Genomic DNA, 23,689 nt, shown 5'->3' on the forward strand with positions numbered 1-23,689 from the left:
GGAAGTATGCCTTCGTACAGCCTGTGCCTAAGAAAGGTGACCGTTCCAATCCCTCAAACTACCGCCCTATAGCTTTACTTTCCTGTCTATCTAAAGCTTTTGAATCAATCCTTAACCGGAAGATTCAAAAGCACCTTTCCACTTCTAACCTTCTATCTGATCGCCAGTATGGGTTCCGCAAGGGACGTTCTACTGGCGATCTTCTTGCTCTCTTAACTGATTCTTGGTCATCCTATCTTAGCCGTTTCGGTGAAACTCTCAGTTGCACTAGACATATCGAAAGCCTTCGATAGAGTCTGGCACAAGTCTTTGCTTTCTAAACTGCCCTCTTTCGGATTCTATCCTTCTCTACGTTCCTTTATCTCCAGTTTCCTTTCCGGCCGTTCTATCTCTGCTGTGGTAGACGGTCACTGTTCCTCTCATAAACCCATTAACAGTGGTGTTCCACAGGGCTCTGTTCTATCACCCACTCTCTTCCTGTTATTCATTAATGATCTTCTTTCCATAGCAAACTGTCCTATCCACTCATACGCTGATGGCTCCACTCTGCATTATTCAACTTCTTTCAATAGAAGACCCCCTCAACCGGAATTACATGACTACAGGAAGGAGGCTGCAGAAAGCTTAACCTCAGACCTTACTATCATTTCCGATTGGGGTAAAAGGAACCTTGTGTCCTTCAGTGCCTCAAAAATCCAATTTCTTCACCTATCAGCTCGACACAATCTTCCAAACAACTATCCCCTATTCTTCGACAACACTCAGCTGTCACCATCTTCAACACTAAACATCCTCGGTCAATATTTAACTCAAAATCTTAACTGAAAACTTCACATCTCTTCTCTCACTAAATCAGGTTCCTCAAGGATGGGCGTTCTGTATCGTCTCCGCTAGTTCTTCTCCCCCGCACAGTTGCTATCCATATACAGGGGCCTTGTCCGCCCTCGTATGGAGTATGCATCTCACGTGTGGGGGGCTCCACTCACACAGCTCTCTCGGACAGAGTGGCGTCTAAGGCTCTTCGTCTCATCAGTTCTCCTCCTCTTACTGATAGTCTTCTACCTCCTAATTTCCGCCGCCATGTTGCCTCTCTATCTTCTATCGATATTTTCATGCTGACTGCTCTTCTGAACTTGCTAACTGCATGCCTCCCCCCCTCCCGCGGCCCCGCTGCACACGACTTTCTGCTCATGCTCATCCCTATACTGTCCAAACCCCTTATGCAAGAGTTAACCAGCATCTTCACTCTTTCATCCTTCACGCTGGTAAACTCTGGAACAATCTTCCTTTTTCTGTATTTCCTCCTGCCTACGACTTGAACTCTTTCAAGAGAGGGGTATCTGGACACATCTACTCACTAAATTTACCACTCTTACGGCCAACTCTTTAGATTCTTTTTGAGCAGCGAGTAGCGTTTTTTTATAATTGTTTATTTTTGCGCCTTTGAGCTGTCTCCTTTGTTGTAAAAAAAATCAAATGGTGAGACTTGTGGCTCTCTCGTTGTGAATAGTCCCTCTGATTGTTTACCGGTATGTAAATACAAAAGAAAAATCACTAAATCCATAGCAAACAAGGCTTGTTTGATGAACTGTAATTCAGTGTGCAGATTGAAGTACTGTGACTTGAGCAAATGTTATACGCCCTGGCAGCAAGTGTGACAAGGACCAAATTCCTTTTACCGGAAATAGAGATAAACGGAGAAAATTTTGTGGTTAACAATGTAAATGTTTATATTCTATATACCAATGTAGAAAATATTCCGTTGCAATTTCTTTACATCAATGTCAAGAAATTGCATTGTATCATTATATTCAGTTTCTGCAGTAAACTTTATGTTAGCATGGGAAGAACTGAGATGCGCTAAATGAAACTGAACCTGATCCTTTTCCCTGAAAACTATAAATGTTTCGTCCACAAAACGACGGAAAAGAGTGGCTTGAAATCCCACGAACATTCCTTTACTTATTTATTTTCGTGCTATGATAGAAATACGGCGGCAAGCGTAGGACCTAAAGGACTGTACACGGCTGCACCATCGACCTGTGTGTGTGTGTGTGTGTGTGTGCACGTGCTTATTGGCATGAAGAAGCTCTTATACGGACAATGGCAACAGCGTAGGAAATTGTTCCTTGTCAAAGCCAAATACTATCTTGAAATAGTGCATTGATGCATATGGTAATAGTTTCTCCAAGTGGAGTATTGGTATATAAGGACTGCAGATCAAAACTAACAAGGTGACAGATACCACGTGACAAACTCTTCAATTCTTTAACAAAAGGAAAATAATCTTTTATATGAAGAAATGAAGGCCCGTGGTGTGTCGGTGCTAGGAGTCTAAGGCCTCAACATTATTGGCCACGCAAGTGTTTATAGATAACTTCGTGTAAGTGCGAGGCGTAGAGGAGTCTTCCCGCTGTGGCGTCGAGTCTCGTACCCTTGAATTATATATTCCACTTTGTTTCAATACACGGAGATGGGTGAATTTCAGCAAGATACCGTTATCTCATTTATCACATTTACCGACATTTCAGCAAGATACCGTTATCTCATTTATCACATTTACCGACATACAAGGGGTGAAGGTTATCTCATTTATCACATTTACCGACATACAAGGGGTGTAGGTTATCTCATTTATCACATTTACCGACATACAAGGGGTGTAGGTTATCTCATTTATCACATTTACCGACATACAAGGGGTGTAGGTTATCTCATTTATCACATTTACCGACATACAAGGGGTGTAGGTTATCTCATTTATCACATTTACCGACATACAAGGGGTGCAGGTTATCTCATTTATCACATTTACCGACAGACAAGGGGTGCAGGTTGTCTCATTTATTACAGTTACCTACCGAACGGGCGCAAGCCACTCCCGGTGAGGTATATATGGGAAGTGAGGTGGGTGCTGAAGCCCTCCAAAGACCCTACCCATGTCCTCATTAACCGTTTCCCTATTGTCTCATCAACACCAGAGAGTAGTTCAGCATGCTCTCTAGAGACAGATCCTCTCTATATCCACACCACACTACATTCACACAACACACACCTTTTCCCAAAATTCAAAATTCAAAATGGCGTTCAACAACAGTACCTCGGAGTCCCCGCCTGGGGGGGGGGGGACACAAATTCCCCCGGGGAGGACTCCCCTTCTGGCTGCCGACCTGAGAGGTGTTTTGATAACTACTCGAACCTTTTTCTTCTCAATTTCTGCAACATTCGCGGTCTTCGTTTTAGTTTTCATTCTGAGAAACACCATCTCTCCTCCTCTAAACCTCACCTTCTCTTCCTCACAGAAACACTGGTTTCTGAAGCGACTGACAGCAATCTCTACTCTGTTCCCTCCTACTATCTCTATCCTCAATTTCAATCCAAAGCTGGATGTTGCGTCTACGTGCGCAACGACATCACTTGCTCTCGTGCCCACGACCTTGACTCTTCAGAATTTTCCACCATCTGGCTAAGACTTCATTGTCAATCTATTACTAAATACATCTGTGCTGTTTATATCTCACCTAACTCTACTAACTATGTAAAATTCTTTGGCTACCTGAATTCTAAAGTGGAGCACATCTTGACCCACTCTCCCTTCGCTGAAATCTCCATCCTGGGAGATTTCAATGTTCACCACCAACTTTGGCCATAGCTGGGCACGATAACAGAAAACCTTATTCCCGATAACCGATAACTGATAATGAAAAACCTTAACGGCGATAACCGATATTCGTTAACTAGAGACACAAATATAGGCGATAACCGATAACCGATACCCGATATAAATCCACAATTCCGATACTAGCTAGCGATAAGTCCGATAGGCGAAAACGATACTATATTGATATTTCAGATAGAACAACATTGATGAATTCAAATTTTCATTATCTGTATTTTAGGAAACTTACAAAACCTTAAAATCACACGTTGACACGTACATGTGGACGGTAATACTAAAATGCCTGAATCGGTTGTGTTATTTGGCGTCCCCACTGTCAAAAATTGTTTACAAACACTGGTCTCTCGTGAACGGTGCATGCTCAGACCAGCAAGCGTAGACCTGTACAGTCTCACAAAGCTTTTAAACCGTAATTAAGAGTTGCTGGAAGGCTGAATCAGACATATAGTACCACTACCACCATCCTCGCTGTTTTTAGAACGACACTCTGTACGAGTTGTATTTATATGTACAGAGTGTACGTCGTTCTAGAAACAGCGAGGATGGTGGTACTGTATGTTTGATTCAGCTTTCCAGCAACTCTTAATGTGTTAAAAAAGCATTGTGAGACTGAACAGGTCTACACTTAATGGTCTGAGCATGCACAGTTCACGAGAGACCAGTGTTTGTAAACAAAAGCGCCAGCTTTTGACGATGGGACACCAAATAACACAACACCGGGTGCCTTCAGTATCATGGCATGGTCACAAACAAATATGGAATATCAAATTTGAGGCAGTGAATAATCATTTTTGGGGCAAAGTTAAATGATTTTTCTCTATGATATATTGATTTTTGAGTAGCATAAAAAAATAACCTAGTATTTTAATTTTCATGATCTAAGCATGAAATCTCATCACCGAAGATATTTCATACCCCGAAGTTTTTTCATACAACACCGGGCCACGCATGCGCAATAGGGAGACAACGTTTTTTTCTGAGAGGTGGAAAAAAAGTAGCGATTATCGCTAGTTTGGTTACAAAAGTAACGAAGATACCGATATATATTTAAATAAGTAGCGGATGGTCGATAATCCGATTTTGTTATCAGCGATAAAGTATCGCGATAACTTATCGCGATAACGCCCAGCTATGACTTTGGCTTTCATCCTCTTTCACTGACCAGCCTGGTGAACAAGCCTATAACTTTGCTCTCCTCAATGACCTACAGCAGTTGGTTCAACACCCTACACGTATTCACGACCGGCTTGGAGACCAGCCTTAAATACTAGACCTCTTCCTTACCTCAAACCCTTTTGCTTACTCTGTCAAACTGTTCTCTCCGTTGGGCTCCTCCGATCACAACCTTATTTCTGTATTCTGTCCTATCGCTTCTGTACACCCTCTGGACCTACCGAAGAGGCGATGCTTTTGGCATTTTGCTTCAGCTCGGTGGGACGACTTGAGGATGTACTTTTCCGATTTCCCGTGGAATGATTGCTGCGTCCAGGATAGAGACCCCTCTGTGTGTGCCCAGCGCATCACAGAGGTGATTGTTTCAGGAATGGGGGCATACATTCCACGTACTTTCTCTACTCCCCATGCTAAAAAGCCTTGATTTAATCACGCTTGTTCTCGTGCTGTCAAAGATAGAGAGGCACCTCACAAAAGGTACCAGAGCCTTCGAACTCCCGCTAACCATGAGCTTTACATTTCCGCCCGGAATCGTGCCAAATCTATTCTTCAACTGATCAAAAACTTCTTTATCCATAGCTAATGTCAACACCTTGCTTTCTCTAATTCTTCCAGAGACTTCTGGCACTTAGCCAAAAATATCTCCTCCAATTTCACTTCTTCCTCGTTCCCGCCTCTTCTTAACCCAGACGGCAGCACTGCCGTCTCTTCTATCTCTAAGGCTGAACTCTTCGCTCAAACTTTCTGTAACAACTCCACTCTGGGCGATTCTGGGCATATTCTTCTTACTCATCCCCCCTCCGACTCCCTTATGCCTGTTATTAAGATTCTTCCTAATGATGCTTTCTATGCCCTCTCTGGCCTCAACTCTCAGAAGGCTTATGGACCTGATGGAGTGCCTCCTATTGTCCTTAAAAACTGTGCTTCCGTGCTGACACCCTGCCTGGTCAAACTCTTTCGCCTCTGCCTGTCAACACCTACCTTTCCTTCCTGCTGGAAGTACGCCTTCGTACAGCCTGTGCCTAAGAAAGGTGACCGTTCCAATCCCTGAAACTACCGCCCTATAGCTTTACTTTCCTGTCTATTTAAAGCTTTTGAATCAATCCTTAACCGGAAGATTCAAAAGCACCTTTCCACTTCTAATCTTCTATCTGATCGCCAGCATGGGTTCCGCAAGGGGCGTTCTACTGGTGATCTTCTAGCTCTCTTAACTGACTCTTGGTCATCCTATCTTAGGCGTTTCGGTGAAACTTTCTCAGTTGCTCTAGACATATCGAAAGAATTCGATAGAGTCTGGCACAGGTCTTTGCTTTTTAAACTGCCCTCTTTCAATTTATATGCTTCTCTATGTTCCTTTATCTCCAGTTTCCTTTCCGACCGTTCTATCTCTGATGTGGTAGACGGTCACTGTTCTTCTTATAAACCTACTAACAGTGGTGTTCCACAGGGCTCTGTCCTATCACCCACTCTCTTCCTGTTATTCATCAATGATCCTCTTTCCATTACAAACTGTCCTATCCACTCATACGCTGATGACTCCACTCTGCATTATTCAACTTCTTTCGACAGAGAATCCTCTCAACCGGAATTACATGGCTCCAGGCTGGAGGCTGCAGAACGATTAACCTCACACCTTACTATCATTTCCGATTGGGGTAAAAGGAACCTTGTGTCCGTCAATGCCTCAAAAACCCAATTTTTCCACCTATCAACTCGACACAGTCTTCCAAACAACTATCCCTCTATTCTTCGACAACACTCAGCTGTCACCATCTTCAACACTAAACATCCTCGGTCTATCCTTAACTCAAAATCTCAACTGAAAACTTCACATCTCTTCTCTCACTAAATCAGCTTCCTCGGGGTTAGGCGTTCTGTATCGTCTCCGCCAGTTCTTCTCCCCCGCACAGTTGCTATCCATATACGAGGGCATTGTCCGCCCTCATATGGAGTATGCATCTCACGTGTGGGGGGGCTCCACTCACACAGCTCTCTTGGACAGAGTGGAGTCTAAGGCTCTTCGTCTCATCAGCTCTCCTCCTCTTACTGACAGCCTTCTACCTCTTAATTTCCGCAGCCATGTTGCCTCTCTTTCTATCTTCTATCGATATTTTCATGCTGACTGCTCTTCTGAACTTGCTAACTGCATGCCTCCCCCCCTCCCGCGGCCCCGCTGCACGTGACTTTCTACTCATGCTCATCCCTATACTGTCCAAACCCCTTATGCAAGAGTTAACCAGCATCTTCACTCTTTCATCCCTCACGCTGGTAAACTCTAGAACAATCTTCCTTCTTCTGTATTTCCTCCTGCCTACGACTTGAACTCTTTCAAGAGGAGGGTATCAGGACACCTCTCCTCCCGAAATTGACCTCTCTTTCGGCCACCTCTTAGGATTCTTTTTGTGAGCAGCGAGTAGCGGGCTTTTTCTTATTATTTTTTACTTTTTATTGTTGCCCTGAGCTGTCTCCTTTGTTGTAAAAAAAATTCATTTATGACATTTACCGACATACAAGGGGTGTAGCTTGTTTCATTTATCACATTTACCGACATAAAAGGGGTGTAGGTTGTCTCATTTATCACATTTACCGACATACAAGGGGTGTAGGTTATCTCATTTATCACATTTACCGACATACAAGGGGTGTAGGTTATCTCATTTATCACATTTACCGACATACAAGGGGTGCAGGTTATCTCATTTATCACATTTACCGACATACAAGGGGTGTAGGTTGTCTCATTTATCACATTTACCGACATACAAGGGGTGTAGGTTATCTCATTTATCACATTTACTGACATACAAGGGGTGCAGGTTATCTCATTTATCACATTTACCGACATACAAGGGGTGCAGGTTGTCTCATTTATCACATTTACCGACATAAAAGGGGTGTAGGTTATCTCATTTATCACATTTACCAACATAAAAGGTGTGCAGGTTGTCTCATTTATCACATTTACCGACATACAAGGGGTGCAGGTTATCTCATTTATCACATTTACCGACATACAAGGGGTGCAGGTTATCTTATTTATCACATTTACCGACATAAAAGGGGTGCAGGTTGTCTCATTTATCACATTTACCGACATAAAAGGGGTGCAGGTTGCCTCATTTATCACATTTACTGACATACAAGAGGTGCAGATTATCTCATTTATCACATTTACCGACATAAATGGGGTGTAGGTTGTCTCATTTATCACATTTACCGACATACAAGGGATGCAGGTTGCCTCATTTATCACATTTACTGACATACAAGGGGTGTAGGTTGTTTCATTTATCACATTTACCGACATACAAGGAGAGCAGGTTATCTAATTTATCAAATTTACCCTCCTGGTCAAACTCTTTCGCCTCTGCCTGTCAACATCTACCTTTCCTTCCTGCTGGAAGTACGCCTACATACAGCCTGTGCCTAAGAAGGGTGACCGTTCCAGTCCTTCAAACTAACGTCCTATAGCTTTACTTTCTTGTCTATATAAAGCTTTTGAATCAATCCTTAACCGGAAGATTCAAAAGCACCTTTCCACTTCTGACCTTCTCTCTGATCGCCTGTATGGGTTCGGCAAAGGGCGTTCTACTGGCGATCTTCTTGCTCTCTTAACTGACTCTTGGTCATCCTCTCTTAGCCGTTTCGGTGAAACTTTCTCAGTTGCGTTAGACATATCGAAAGCCTTCGATAGAGTCTGGCACAAATCTTTGCTTTCTAAACTGCCCTCTTTCGGATTCTATCCCTCTCTCTGTTCCTTTATCTCCAGTTTCCTTTCCGGCCGTTTTATATCTGCGGTGGTAGACGGTCACTGTTCTTCCCCTAAACTTATGAACAGTGGTGTTCCACAGGGCTCTGTCCTATCTCTCACTTTCTTACTGTTATTCATCAATGATCTTCTTTTCATAAAAACAAATGTCCTGTCCACTCATACGCAGACGACTCCACTCTGCATTATTCAACTTCTTTCAACAGTAGACCCTCTCAACAGGAATTGGGAGACTCCAGACTGGAGGCTGCAGAACTCTTAACCTCAGACCTTGCTATAATTTCCGATTGGGGTAAAAGGAACCTTGTGTCCTTCAATGCCTCAAAACCTCAATTTCTCCACCTATCAACTCGACACAATCTTCCAAACACCTATCCCTTATTCTTCGACAACACTCAGCTGACACCTTCATCAACACTAAACATCCTCCGTCTATCCTTTACTCAAACTCTTAACTGGAAACTTCACATCTCCTCTTTCACTAAATCAGCTTCCTCGAGGATGCGCGTTCTGTATCGTCTCCGCCAGTTCTTCTCCCCCGCGCAGTTGCTATCCATATATAGGGGCCTTGTCCGCCCTCGTATGGAATATGCATCTCACGTGTAGGGGGGCTCCACTCACACAGCTCTCTTGGACAGAGTGGAATCTAAGGCTCTTCGTCTCATCAGCACTCCTCTTACTGACAGCCTTCTACCTCTTAAATTCCGCCACCATGTTGCTTCTCTTTCTATCTTCTATCGATATTTTCACCCTGACTGCACTTCTGAATTTGCTAACTGCAAGCCTCCCCACCTCCCGAGGCCCCGCTACACGCGACTTTCTACTCATCCCTATACTGTCCAAATCCTTTATGCAAGAGTTAGCCAGCTTCTCCATTCTTTTCTTTGTCTGTATTTCCTCCTGCCTACGACTTGAGCTCTTTCAAAAAGAGTGTATCAAGACACCTTTCCACCCGAAGTTGACCTCTCTTTTGGCTACTCTTCACCCTTGTCTGTTGTGGCAGCTTCGAGTAGTGGGCTTTTTTTTTTTTGCCCTTTTTTTTGTTGCCTTTGAACCGTCTCCTTTGTTGTAAAAAAATACAAGAGCTGCAGGTTGTCTCATTTATCACATTTACCGACATACAAGGGGTGCAGGTTACCTCATTTATCACATTTACCGACATACAAGGGGTGCAGGTTATCTCATTTATCACATTTACCGACATACAAGGGGTGTAGGTTATCTCATTTATCACATTTACCGACATACAAGGGGTGCAGGTTGTCTCATTTATCACATTTACCGACATACAAGGGGTGCAGGTTATCTCATTTATCACATTTACCGACATACAAGGGGTGTAGGTTATCTCATTTATCACATTTACCGACATACAAGGGGTGCAGGTTGTCTCATTTATCACATTTACCGACATACAAGGGGTGCAGGTTGTCTCATTTATCACATTTACCGACATACAAGGGGTGCAGGTTATCTCATTTATCACATTTACCGACATACAAGGGGTGCAGGTTATCTCATTTATCACATTTACCGACATACAAGGGGTGCAGGTTATCTCATTTATCACATTTACCGACATACAAGGGTGCAGGTTATCTCATTTATCACATTTACCGACATACAAGGGGTGCAGGTTATCTCATTTATCACATTTACCGACATACAAGGGGTGCAGGTTATCTCATTTATCACATTTACCGACATACAAGGGGTGCAGGTTATCTCATTTATCACATTTACCGACATACAAGGGGTGCAGGTTATCTCATTTATCACATTTACCGACATACAAGGGGTGCAGGTTGTCTCATTCATCACATTTACTGACATACAAGGGGTGTAGGTTGTCTCATTTATCACATTTACTGACATAAAAGGGGTGCTGGTTGTCTCATTTATCACATTTACCAACATAAATGGGGTGTAGGTTGTCTCATTTATCACATTTACTGACATAAAAGGTGTAGGTTGTCTCATTTATCACATTTACTGACATACAAGGGGTGCAGGTTGTCTCATTTATCAAATTTACCGACATACAAGGAGAGCAGGTTATCTAATTTATCGAAATTACCCTCCTGGTCAAACTCTTTCGCCTCTGCCTGTCAACATCTACCTTTCCTTCCTGCTGGAAGTACGCCTACATACAGCCTGTGCCTAAGAAGGGTGACCGTTCCAGCCCTTCAAACTAACGTCGTATAGCTTTACTTTCTTGTTTATATAAAGCTTTTGAATCAATCCTTAACCGGAAGATTCAAAAGCACCTTTCCACTTCTGACATTCTCTCTGATCGCCTGTATGGGTTCGGCAAAGAGCGTTCTACTGGCGATCTTCTTGCTCTCTTAACTGACTCTTGGTCATCCTCTCTTAGCCGTTTCGGTGAAACTTTCTCAGTTGCGTTAGACATATCGAAAGCCTTCGATAGAGTCTGGCACAAATCTTTGCTTTCTAAACTGCCCTCTTTCGGATTCTATCCCCTTCTCTGTTCCTTTATCTCCAGTTTCCTTTCCGGCCGTTCTATATCTGCGGTGGTAGACGGTCACTGTTCTTCCCCTAAACTTATGAACAGTGGTGTTCCACAGGGCTCTGTCCTATCTCTCACTTTCTTACTGTTATTCATCAATGATCTTCTTTTCATAAAAACAAATGTCCTGTCCACTCATACGCAGACGACTCCACTCTGCATTATTCAATTTCTTTCAACAGTAGACCCTCTCAACAGGAATTGGGAGACTCCAGACTGGAGGCTGCAGAACTCTTAACCTCAGACCTTGCTATAATTTCCGATTGGGGTAAAAGGAACCTTGTGTCCTTCAATGCCTCAAAACCTCAATTTCTCCACCTATCAACTCGACACAATCTTCCAAACACCTATCCCTTATTCTTCGACAACACTCAGCTGACACCTTCATCAACACTAAACATCCTCCGTCTATCCTTTACTCAAACTCTTAACTGGAAACTTCACATCTCCTCTTTCACTAAATCAGCTTCCTCGAGGATGCGCGTTCTGTATCGTCTCCGCCAGTTCTTCTCCCCCGCGCAGTTGCTATCCATATATAGGGGCCTTGTCCGCCCTCGTATGGAATATGCATCTCACGTGTAGGGGGGCTCCACTCACACAGCTCTCTTGGACAGAGTGGATTCTAAGGCTCTTCGTCTCATCAGCACTCCTCTTACTGACAGCCTTCTACCTCTTAAATTCCGCCACCATGTTGCTTCTCTTTCTATCTTCTATCGATATTTTCACCCTGACTGCACTTCTGAGTTTGCTAACTGGAAGCCTCCCCACCTCCCGAGGCCCCGCTACACGCGACTTTCTACTCATTCCTATGCTGTCCAAATCCTTTATGCAAGAGTTAGCCAGCTTCTCCATTCTTTTCTTTGTCTGTATTTCCTCCTGCCTACGACTTGAGCTCTTTCAAAAAGAGTGTATCAAGACACCTTTCCACCCGAAGTTGACCTCTCTTTTGGCTACTCTTCACTATTGTCTGTTGTGGCAGCATCGAGTAGTGGGCTTTTTATTTTTGCCCTTTTTTTGTTCCCTTTGAACCGTCTTCTTTATTGTAAAAAAATACAAGAGCTGCAGGTTGTCTCATTTATCACATTTACCGACATACAAGGGGTGCAGGTTATCTCATTTATCACATTTACCGACATACAAGGGGTGCAGGTTATCTCATTTATCACATTTACCGACATACAAGAGGTGTAGGTTATCTCATTTATCACATTTACCGACATACAAGAGGTGCAGGTTATCTCATTTATCACATTTACCGACATACAAGGGGTGCAGGTTATCTCATTTATCACATTTACTGACATACAAGGGGTGCAGGTTGTCTCATTCATCACATTTACTGACATAAAAGGGGTGCATGTTGTCTCATTCATCACATTTACTGACATACAAGGGGTGCAGGTTGTCTCATGCATTACATTTACTGACATAAAAGGGGTGTAGGTTGTCTCATTCATCACATATACCGACATACAAGGGGTGCAGGTTGTCTCATTCATCACATTTACTGACATAAAAGGGGTGCAGGTTGTCTCATTCATCACATTTACTGACATAAAAGGGGTGCAGGTTGTCTCATTCATCACATTTACTGACATACAAGGGGTGCAGGTTGTCTCATTCATCACATTTACTGACATAAAAGGGGTGTAGGTTGTCTCATTCATCACATATACCGACATACAAGGGGTGCAGGTTGTCTCATTCATCACATTTACTGACATAAAAGGGGTGTAGGTTATCTCATTTATCACATTTACCGACATACAAGGGGTGAAGGTTGTCTCATTTATCACATTTACCGACATACAAGGAGTGTAGGTTGTCTCATTTATCACATTTACCGACAGACAAGGGGTGCAGGTTGTCTCATTTATCACATTTACTGACATACAAGGGGTGCATGTTGTCTCATTTATCACATTTACTGACATAAAAGGGGTGTAGGTTATCTCATTTATCACATTTACTGACATAAAAGGGGTGTAGGTTATCTCATTTATCACATTTACTGACATAAAAGGGGTGTAGGTTGTCTCATTTATCACATTTACTGACATAAAAGGGGTGCAGGTTGTCTCATTTATCACATTTACTGAAATAAAAGGGGTGCAGGTTGTCTCATTTATCACATTTAATAATATAAAGGGGGTGTAGGTTGTCTCATTTATCACATTTACTGACATAAAAGGGGTGCAGGTTGTCTCATTTATCACATTTACCGACATAAAAGGGATGAAGGTTGTCTCATTTATCACATTTACCGACATAAAAGGGATGAAGGTTGTCTCATTTATCACATTTACCGACATAAAAGGGATGAAGGTTGTCTCATTTATCAAATTTACCGACATACAAGGAGAGCAGGTTATCTAATTTATCAAATTTACCCTCCTGGTCAAACTCTTTCGCCTCTGCCTGTCAACATCTACCTTTCCTTCCTGCTGGAAGTACGCCTACATACAGCCTGTGCCTAAGAAGGGTGACCGTTCCAGCCCTTCAAACTAACGTCGTATAGCTTTACTTTCTTGTTTATATAAAGCTTTTGAATCAATCCTTAACCGGAAGATTCAAAAGCACCTTTCCACTTCTGACATTCTCTCTGATCGCCTGTATGGGTTCGGCAAAGGGCGTTCTACTGGCGATCTTCTTGCTCTCTTAACTGACTCTTGGTCATCCTCTCTTAGCCGTTTCGGTGAAACTTTCTCAGTTGCGTTAGACATATCGAAAGCCTTCGATAGAGTCTGGCACAAATCTTTGCTTTCTAAACTGCCCTATTTCGGATTCTATCCCCTTCTCTGTTCCTTTATCTCCAGTTTCCTTTCCGGTCGTTCTATATCTGCGGTGGTAGACGGTCACTGTTCTTCCCCTAAACTTATGAATAGTGGTGTTCCACAGGGCTCTGTCCTATCTCTCAATTTCTTACTGTTATTCATCAATGATCTTCTTTTCATAAAAACAAATGTCCTGTCCACTCATACGCAGACGACACCACTCTGCATTATTTAATTTCTTTCAACAGTAGACCCTCTCAACATGAATTGGGAGACTCCAGATTGGAGGCTGCAGAACTTTTAACCTCAGACCTTGCTATAATTTCCGATTGGGATAAAAGGAACCTTGTGTCCTTCAATGCCTCAAAACCTCAATTTCTCCACCTATCAACTCGACACAATCTTCCAAACACCTATCCCTTATTCTCCGACAACACTCAGCTAACACCTTCATCAACACTAAACATCCTCCGTCTATCCTTTACTCAAACTCTTAACTGGAAACTTCACATCTCCTCTTTCACTAAATCAGCTTCCTCGAGGATGCGCGTTCTGTATCGTCTCCAACCAGTTCTCCTCCCCCGCGCAGTTGCTATCCATATATAGGGGCCTTGTCCGCCCTCGTATGGAATATGCATCTCGCGTGTAGGGGAGCTCCACTCACACAGCTCTCTTGGACAGAGTGGAATCTAAGGCTCTTCGTCTCATCAGCACTCCTCTTACTGACAGCCTTCTACCTCTTAAATTCCGCCACCATGTTGCTTCTCTTTCTATCTTCTATCGATATTTTCACCCAGACTGCACTTTTAAATTTGCTAACTGCATGCCTCCCCACCTCCCGAGGCCACGCGACTTTCTACTCATCCCTATACTGTCCAAATCCTTTATGCAAGAGTTAGCCAGCTTCTCCATTCTTTTCTTTGTCTGTATTTCCTCCTGCCTACGACTTGAGCTCTTTCAAAAAGAGTGTATCAAGACACCTTTCCACCCGAAGTTGACCTCTCTTTTGGCTACTCTTCACTATTGTCTGTTGTGGCAGCTTCGAGTAGTGGGCTTTTTTTTTTTTACCTTTTTTTTGTTGCCTTTGAACCGTCTCCTTTGTTGTAAAAAAATACAAGAGCTGCAGGTTGTCTCATTTATCACATTTACCGACATACAAGGGGTGTAGGTTGTCTCATTTATCACATTTACCGACATACAAGGGGTGCAGGTTGTCTCATTTATCACATTTACCGACATACAAGGGGTGCAGGTTGTCTCATTTATCACATTTACCGACATACAAGGGGTGCAGGTTGTCTCATTTATCACATTTACCGACATACAAGGGGTGCAGGTTGTCTCATTTATCACATCTACCGACATACAAGGGGTGCAGGTTATCTCATTTATCACATCTACCGACATACAAGGGATGCAGGTTATCTCATTTATCACATCTACCGACATACAAGGGGTGCAGGTTATCTCATTTATCACATCTACCGACATACAAGGGGTGCAGGTTATCTCATTTATCACATCTACCGACATACAAGGGGTGCAGGTTATCTCATTTATCACATTTACCGACATACAAGGGATGCAGGTTATCTCATTTATCACATTTATCGACATACAAGGGGTGCAGGTTATCTCATTTATCACATTTATCGACATACAAGGGGTGCAGGTTGTCTCATTTATCACATTTACCGACATACAAGGGATGCAGGTTATCTCATTTATCACATCTACCGACATATAAGGGGTGCAGGTTATCTCATTTATCACATTTATCGACATGCAAGGGGTGCAGGTTATCTCATTTATCACATTTACCGACATACAAGGGGTGCAGGTTATCTCATTTATCACATTTACCGACATACAAGGGGTGCAGGTTATCTCATTTATCACATTTATCGACATGCAAGGGGTGCATGTTGTCTCATTTATCACATTTACCGACAAACAAGGGGTGCAGGTTATCTCATTTATCACATTTACCGACATACAAGGGGTGCAGGTTATCTCATTTATCACATTTACTGACATACAAGGGGTGTAGGTTATCTCATTTATCACATTTACTGACATTCAAGGGATGCAGGTTATCTCAATTATTACATTTACTGACATTCAAGGAATGCAGGTTATCTCAATTATTACATTTACTGACATTCAAGGGATGCAGGTTATCTCATTTATCACATTTACTGACATTCAAGGGGTGTAGGTTATCTCAATTATCACATTTACTGACATTCAAGGGGTGCAGGTTATCTCAATTATCACATTTACTGACATTCAAGGGGTGCAGGTTATCTCAATTATCACATTTACTGACATTCAAGGGATGCAGGTTATCTCAATTATCACATTTACTGACATTCAAGGGGTGCAGGTTATCTCAATTATCACATTTACTGACATTCAAGGGGTGCAGGTTATCTCAATTATCACATTTACTGACATTCAAGGGGTGTAGGTTATCTCAATTATCACATTTACTGACATTCAAGGGGTGCAAGAACAAACTTTCATATCTAAAGCATTTTCAAATTAAAAACATACGCTGTAGTTTATTTCAACACAAATTAAAATAAATATGGGTGGGACAATGTCGGTAAATGTGATAAATAAAACCTGCACACTTTGTAAATCAGTAAACGTGATAAATGAGATAACCTGCACCCCTTGTATGTCGGTAAATGTGATAAATGAGATAACCTACACCCCTTGTTTGTCGGTAAATGTGATAAATGCACCTGTGATAAATGTTAAATGTAAAATAAATACCTGTATGACAAGCAGTCGACAAAATACACGGTGCCGTGCTGAAATTCATCCACCCTGTGTGCATGTAAACAAGGCGGACGGCCTAAAACAAGGGGACGAGACTCGACGCCACACCGTCACTGTGTCCTCCCGAGTGAGTGATGACGCCATGTACGTCTTTACAGGTAACCAAGCGTCCTGGACACCAATCAGCAGACACCGACAGAAGATGGCGGCCTTCACGGAAAGTGATTGCTTCCGTTTGAAGTTATTGCGCGTCTTGGAGACGGCCGGCCAGAAGGTGTTGACGTACACCCTCCTGTGCGGGACACCAGGCAAGGACCCGAGCGAAACCCTCGTCGAGTACCTCGCCAGGCTTCCGGACACCTCGACGGCCAAATACAAGAACATAAAAGAAAAAGGAAAGTACTTCGACAAGACTCAGAAGCTAATGATCAATAATGATCGTTCATGTAGCAAGTTTGATATTTCCTTGCTCTCTAAAGCGATCACAGTGGCATGCGAAGGATGGGATGATACTTCTCAGCTCGCTAGGCTGGTCAAGATGATAAAGGACACGAGGAATGACGTGGTGCATGAAACACATAAAACAATGACTGGAAATGAATTCCTGACCGATCTTACAAAGTTGCAGAAAGAATTTGATGAAACACTAGACGCCACGATGGCGAAGTACAACACTGACGGGGTGGAGTGTGACAAGAAGAGGAAAGAAGTGAAAAAGCTCGCCGAGGACATCAGGGATCAGAAGCTTGGTAAGGCTGAAATACGGAACTCCTTGGGCGAGTTTCTGCCGCATTTCCAGAGGGAGGCTAACGAGGAACTCAAACAAAAGCTAGACCATGCCAAACACCTTAACCCGCTTTCCTTTCTCAGCGGCCATGAAGATCGCGAGGTGAGCGTAAAAACTATTTTTACAGAAATCAAAATTCAAGAAGAAAATAAGGAGAATAAGAATATCCATTACTCGGAGCTACTCACTCTCGCACATAATAAAAGTGCACCCCCCAAGCCACACCTCCTATTGCTGGAGGGAGATGCAGGCAGTGGAAAAACCACTTTGGTTACATACATTGCTTCCGAGTACTTGGAGAGTAATCGCCGCATGGCGGGCCTCGACCACTACCATTTACTCTTATGGGTCGTGTGCCGGGAGGAGACTAGCGACACTCTTGAGACGCTGGTGAAGAGGCTCCTGCCCGACGCCTCCTCCAAGTATGGCGACTATCTGATGCCTTTACTGAAACTCAGCAAGGCCATCATCATCATCGATGGACTCGATGAGATGATCGAGACATCGCGCCTTCTCCTTGATGACATCCTGAACCAGGCTAAAGACTGCCCTGACTTCACTTTACTTTCAACATCCCGCCCGGAAGCCATACGAGGAATGAAAAGCAAGTCCAAACAATTTAAGCTTTCCCATCTGAAGCTAGAGGGCGTTTCCGTTGATATGAGGACGGAGATGGCGTTAGTCCACTACCGCTGGCTGTGTGGCGCGGGGTCTAGAGACGAGGACGGCCTCAGGAAGGTCATGCAGCAGATGGGATGGAAGCAAATGTTCAACCTGCCCCTTAATATCCTCTTCCTCGTTACTTTCATCTACTACGAGCCTAATAAACTAGAAAGCACCATAACCCAGACCGAGCTTTACCAAGACATCATAGATTGGTGTGTGGAGAAGCTGAAGGAGAAGCTGTTGGGCCGTCATCCACACCTCACAGAAGACCTCCTGCAGATAAATATTGGAAATTTTTTGAAGCAGTGTTATGAAATTGCACTGAAAGGCCTTATTCAGGACAAAATATTTATCGAGGAGGCAGATCGAATTCACCTGGAAGAGTTCAGTCGCGATAATAATCTTCCAATAGCAGACGTCTTGCCAGCCTTTTACTCCATGCGGCGGCAATCGGTACGCGGGGTGACGAAAGTACACTACTTCGCCCCACACAAAGGAATTCAAGACTTTTTTGCGGCCTGCCACATTCATGGATGCTTCAGTAACAACTACAACTCAGGAGACATCCGAAAAGAGCTACACAAAATGGCAGGAAAAAACCTACAGCTTGGCCCTCTCAGGAACATGTTTTGCCACCTACTGGGGCTGCTCAGCCGTCGCAGTCCCAGTGTCAAGGCGGTGGAGGAAACCGTGGACCTGTTACAAGCGTCTGGGATGAAGAACACTAATGACTGGCTGTCTGTGCTGGCGGAAACGGAGCCCGATCTCGACACCATGCTAAGGGTGGCACACCATATAGACCGGGATGAAGAATATGATGATATTGATCGCATATATGTACGTGACGGCACAGTGAACATCGCCACTCTCCTTTTGCCTCACATCCGTCCAAGGAAAGTACTGATAAACCTGAAGAGGGACCACAGTGGGATGGAAGACTTGCTTGCAGCCCTTCATGACCATAAATTAATCATTCTATACCTCAATCACCACTACAAACACCCTCGTCCAGACGCTGCCTCGGCTCCCCTGCTGCAACAAGCCCCATGGTAAGACACGTCCACTCACCTCCACCATTGCACTGCGGACAACAGGGACTCACTGTGCTATTGCCTTTCCCAAAACTGTCTATCCATCTATCTGTCAATCCCCTTTATTACCTACCTAGCAATCAATCCATCTAATATATAAACAGAAGAAGCCTGCACTTACCTAATTTCCACTTTGATTATCCTGAAATTGATACAAGTACACCATAACACAAAAATTTTCCTATGAGGTGAATTGACAGATATAATTTACATCACCACGATTATCATAAAATTTTGCTTTCCTCTATGGTATTTTGTTTGTTATCATAATACATCGTTACCAACACCAGAACGAGCTAATATAGTGTCTCATTAGTTTCATTTATATTATTATTATTATTATTATTATTATTATTATTATTATTATTATTATTATTATTATTATTATTGTTATACAATTATTATTATTATTATTATTATTATTATTATTATTATTATTATTATTATTATTATTATTATTATTATTATTATTATTATTATTATTATTATTATTATTATTATTATTATTATTATTATTATTATTATTATTATTATTATTATTATTATTATTATTATTATTATTATTATTATTATTATTATTATTACAGTATTATTACTAGATATACATTATTATTATTATCATTATTATTATTATTATTATTATTATTATTATTATTATTATTATTATTATTATTATTATTATTATTATTATTATTATTATTATTATTATTAATATTATTATTATTAGTAGTAGTAGTAGTAGTAGTAGTAGTAGTAGTATAGTCAGTTTCATTCCGTCTGTCCACTCGGTAACGTGGATGTGGCACCTGCGCGTTGTGAGCTCGCGATTGCGTGAAGATCAACTTTATGTTTTCAGTGATACATTTGAGTGTTTGAGTACACAAAACAAGTGTTAATAACACAAACACTGTGCTAGATCGGCGTCGCATGACCCTCCAACACCCCCCCAACAATTTATATTATGCAACTAGGGGTCTAAAATGGAAAATGCTGGAAAGTAAAAATGGCGCCATTATAAACACTTGCCTGCGCTACAACGGGCTGGGGCCGACCATCAGGCCCTACTATGAAGGCCTACCGGCGCCACAGGCCAAGACGTAAAAAAAAAAAAAAAATTACTGTTTATAATGATATGTTGTAGGGTTCATCAGGGCTAACAAATGTTCTTATACAATGTCATGTCTACAATGCATGGGTAAGCCAGGAAAACAACTTGAAGAAAACAACAGCAACAACAACAACAACAACAACAACAACAACAACAACAACAACAACACTAAGATGGACAATCTGTTGATCGGCGTCTGCGTCGTCGATAAAAAAAACCTCGAGGCCTCTTATATGAACCGCAAACAAGCCGTTTTGCATCGATGATTATCTACCATACAAGCACACGAAGGAACAACTTGTATATCAAACAGTATAGTCTGATCATTCTCGAACGATTCATAGCCTTTCAGATACTCATATTTCATCTCATTCAGGTCCATAAAGTGATATACGACTCTGCAAGTGTCTATACATAAGAAATTTTGATGCGTTGCATGTAAATAACATGTGTAGCCTAATTTGCGAAGTAGCCTATAGCATCGCATTCAACAGTTATTATTTACTGTTACATATTATTTCAATTATTAATCGTTATTTACATGCAGAAAATCAATAAAATACCCTTTATTTGCACTTGCAGAGACAGATGTCTTTTATGGCGTCTTCCATTTAGCGTAGCCCGTTTCTGGGTCGTGATCTGTAGAGTCCCTTGATAGATAGAGTCCCGACAACCTAAGATTTGGACGCCATTATTGGCCCTGTTTTCGCCGCGCTTTTCAAACGCTGGCACACGCTCTCGCGGCGAAAACAGGGCCAATAATGGCGTCCAAATCTTAGGTTATCGGGACTCTATCAGAAACTCTGAATCACGACAAGAAATTACACTATATGAAAGACGCTATTAATCACCTGAAATGAACTATCAATCAATGAATATGAAAAACCACCCAACGTTCGTGTATGTTGTTACTATTTTATTTGATACAGGCTTGTCTTTTCCCGTGCTTGTATGCTAGATTATCGATGCAAACGACCGAGTAGTTTTTTGTATACATCAACATTCAAATACATTATTGAAAAATAAACTTAAATGTCTATCACGACAGTTGATTTTCACGCATACACGAACTAGAAATGGGCAGGTGACACAGCCATCAATATTCCCGCTGTGTTGGTGGCCAGACGGAATCAAACAGAATATAGTAGTAGTAGTAATAGTAGTAGTAGTAGTAGTAGTAAATATATATATATATATATATATATATATATATATATATATATATATATATATATATATATATATATATATATATTATTATTATTATTATTATTATTATTATTATTATTATTATTATTATTTTTATTATTATTATTATTATTATTATTATTATTATTATTATTATTATTATTATTATTATTATTATTATTATTATTATTATTATTATTATTATTATTATTATTATTATTATTATTATTATTATTATTATTATTATTATTATTATTATTATTATTATTATTATTATTATTATTATTATTATTATTATTATTATTATTATTATTATTATTATTATTATTATTATTATTATTATTATTATTATTATTATTATTATTATTATTATTATTATTATTATTATTATTATTATTATTATTATTATTATTATTATTATTATTATTATTATTATTATTATTATTGTTATTATTATTATTTATTATTGTTATTATTATTATTATTATTATTATTATTATTATTATTATTATTATTATTATTATTATTATTATTATTGTTTATTATTATTATTATTATTATTATTATTATTATTATTATTATTATTATTATTATTATTATTATTATTATTATTATTATTATTATTATTATTATTATTATTATTATTATTATTATTATTATTATTATTATTATTATTATTTTTATTATTATTATTATTATTATTATTATTATTATTATTATTATTATTATTATTATAATTATTATTATTATTATTATCTTTATTATTATTATTATCATCATTATTATCATCATTATTTTCCTCAATATTGCGTGTGTGTGTGTGTGTGTGTGTGTGTGTGTGTGTGTGTGTGTGTGTTCATTCTCTGTGGTGTCTGTGCCTCCCACGCACACGGCCGTGACCACAGTGGTGCACCGTTACAGCCGTGACCTGAAGAATTTTACGGGCCAGCTGGACGCCGACCACTTGAGGCTACTCCCTCAAGACCTGAGGTATCTGTACTTGTCGGTGGGGGGAGACAGCCACGCACGGACCCTGCTGCCGGCCCTCAGACACATCACCGGGACATGCCCTCACCTAGTCGTCCTGCGTGAGTGTAGAGGCTACCGTGTGCCGCAGCTGTTGACGTGTAGCTCACCTGACGTGTGTGTGTGTGTGTGTGTGTGTGTGTGTGTGTGTGTGTGTGTGTGTGTAGTGGGGAGGCGGTGTAGGTCGATGTATTTATTAAGTGTGAATGTGTGTGTGTGTGTGTGTGTGTGTGTGTGTGTGTGTGTGTGTGTGTGTGTGTGTGTGTGTGTGGGGGAGTGGGGGTGTCTGTCGATATATTTTTTCTGTGTGTGTGTGTGTGTGTGTGTGTGTGTGTGTGTGTGTGTGTGTGTGTGTGTGTGTGTGTGGTGGGGAGGCGATGTAAGTCGATGTATTTATTAAGTGTGAATGTGTGTGTGTGTGTGTGTGTGTGTGTGTGTGTGTGTGTGTGTGTGTGTGTGTGGTGACGGCAGTACATTCTTCCAGGGCTCCACGTCCCGGTATCTCAAGTGACCGTTGCCTGCCTCTCACCACTCCCTGATTTTGACCATGGTGTAGGTCTGTTACTGTCTGGTGTTGGGGATGTGCAGGCAGCCGTGGCCGTGGTCGCAGCCCTTTGTCCCGTGCAGAGAGGGTGAGTATGGGTGAAAGACGCTCATTAAAAAAAAGAAAAAAAAATAGAAAAATAAATTAATTTGGCGTTTCCTAACTCCCGCCGAACAAATAATAAAGGTGAACAATAGTAGGCTAATATTAGGGGAAGCGGTGGTAATATGGACCACTTTTTTATTTCAGGCAAAAACACCGATTTTAAAGGGAAAATTGCATCAATAACCGTCATAAGTATTGGCAAATTTTATCCTCTTAACACAGAGTTATAGTGAAAAAAAACTATATCATTCAAATGCTACAACTTTGTATTCAGAAAGATCCAAAAAAGTGGGTCGTAGTAACTGGGGTGGTGATATGGAACACGTGGGGTGCTAATATGAAACATTTTAGAAAATAATAAAACAGTTTATTCCTTTTTGTGAACGCATAAATAAAACTTTTACAGTGAAATGGGAAGTTTAAAAACATAAGTCACAAATGTAAGAATCAGTGTGACAGCTACTA

At 41.1% G+C, this 23,689-nt stretch overlaps 1 protein-coding gene and 2 long non-coding RNA genes across 13 annotated transcripts; all 3 read left to right on the top strand.

Annotated features, from left to right (window-relative positions):
* Positions 1 to 2,573: 2,573 nt before the first annotated feature.
* LOC126989790 (uncharacterized) lies at positions 2,574 to 15,993 on the top strand. 11 transcript variants are annotated; one of them, XR_007743697.1, is made up of 5 exons: positions 2,574 to 2,792; positions 7,417 to 7,584; positions 10,216 to 10,419; positions 12,376 to 12,465; positions 15,721 to 15,812. It is a non-coding gene; the product is annotated as an uncharacterized LOC126989790 (long non-coding RNA). The 11 variants fall into 11 exon arrangements; XR_007743702.1 differs by having other exon boundaries at positions 7,417 to 7,542; XR_007743703.1 differs by having other exon boundaries at positions 7,459 to 7,584.
* Positions 15,994 to 16,871: 878 nt separating this feature from the next.
* LOC126989793 (uncharacterized) lies at positions 16,872 to 19,066 on the top strand. Its single transcript, XM_050848390.1, has 2 exons — positions 16,872 to 19,003; positions 19,056 to 19,066. Exons 1-2 carry the CDS (start codon positions 16,912 to 16,914, stop codon positions 19,064 to 19,066), a joined length of 2,103 nt encoding a protein of 700 aa, XP_050704347.1. The 5' UTR covers positions 16,872 to 16,911.
* Positions 19,067 to 19,071: 5 nt separating this feature from the next.
* On the top strand, positions 19,072 to 23,276 carry LOC126989796 (uncharacterized). Its single transcript, XR_007743711.1, has 3 exons — positions 19,072 to 19,211; positions 22,471 to 22,637; positions 23,060 to 23,276. It is a non-coding gene; the product is annotated as an uncharacterized LOC126989796 (long non-coding RNA).
* Positions 23,277 to 23,689: the final 413 nt, after the last annotated feature.

The sequence above is a fragment of the Eriocheir sinensis genome, unplaced genomic scaffold (genome assembly GCF_024679095.1).
Source record: "Eriocheir sinensis breed Jianghai 21 unplaced genomic scaffold, ASM2467909v1 Scaffold13, whole genome shotgun sequence".
NCBI classification, from domain to species: Eukaryota; Metazoa; Arthropoda; class Malacostraca; order Decapoda; family Varunidae; genus Eriocheir; species Eriocheir sinensis.

What these genes read in the sequence shown, in the direction of transcription:
- LOC126989793 (XM_050848390.1), top strand. Translation starts at nt 16,912, where the DNA reads ATGGCGGCCTTCACGGAAAGTGATTGCTTCCGTTTGAAGTTATTGCGC.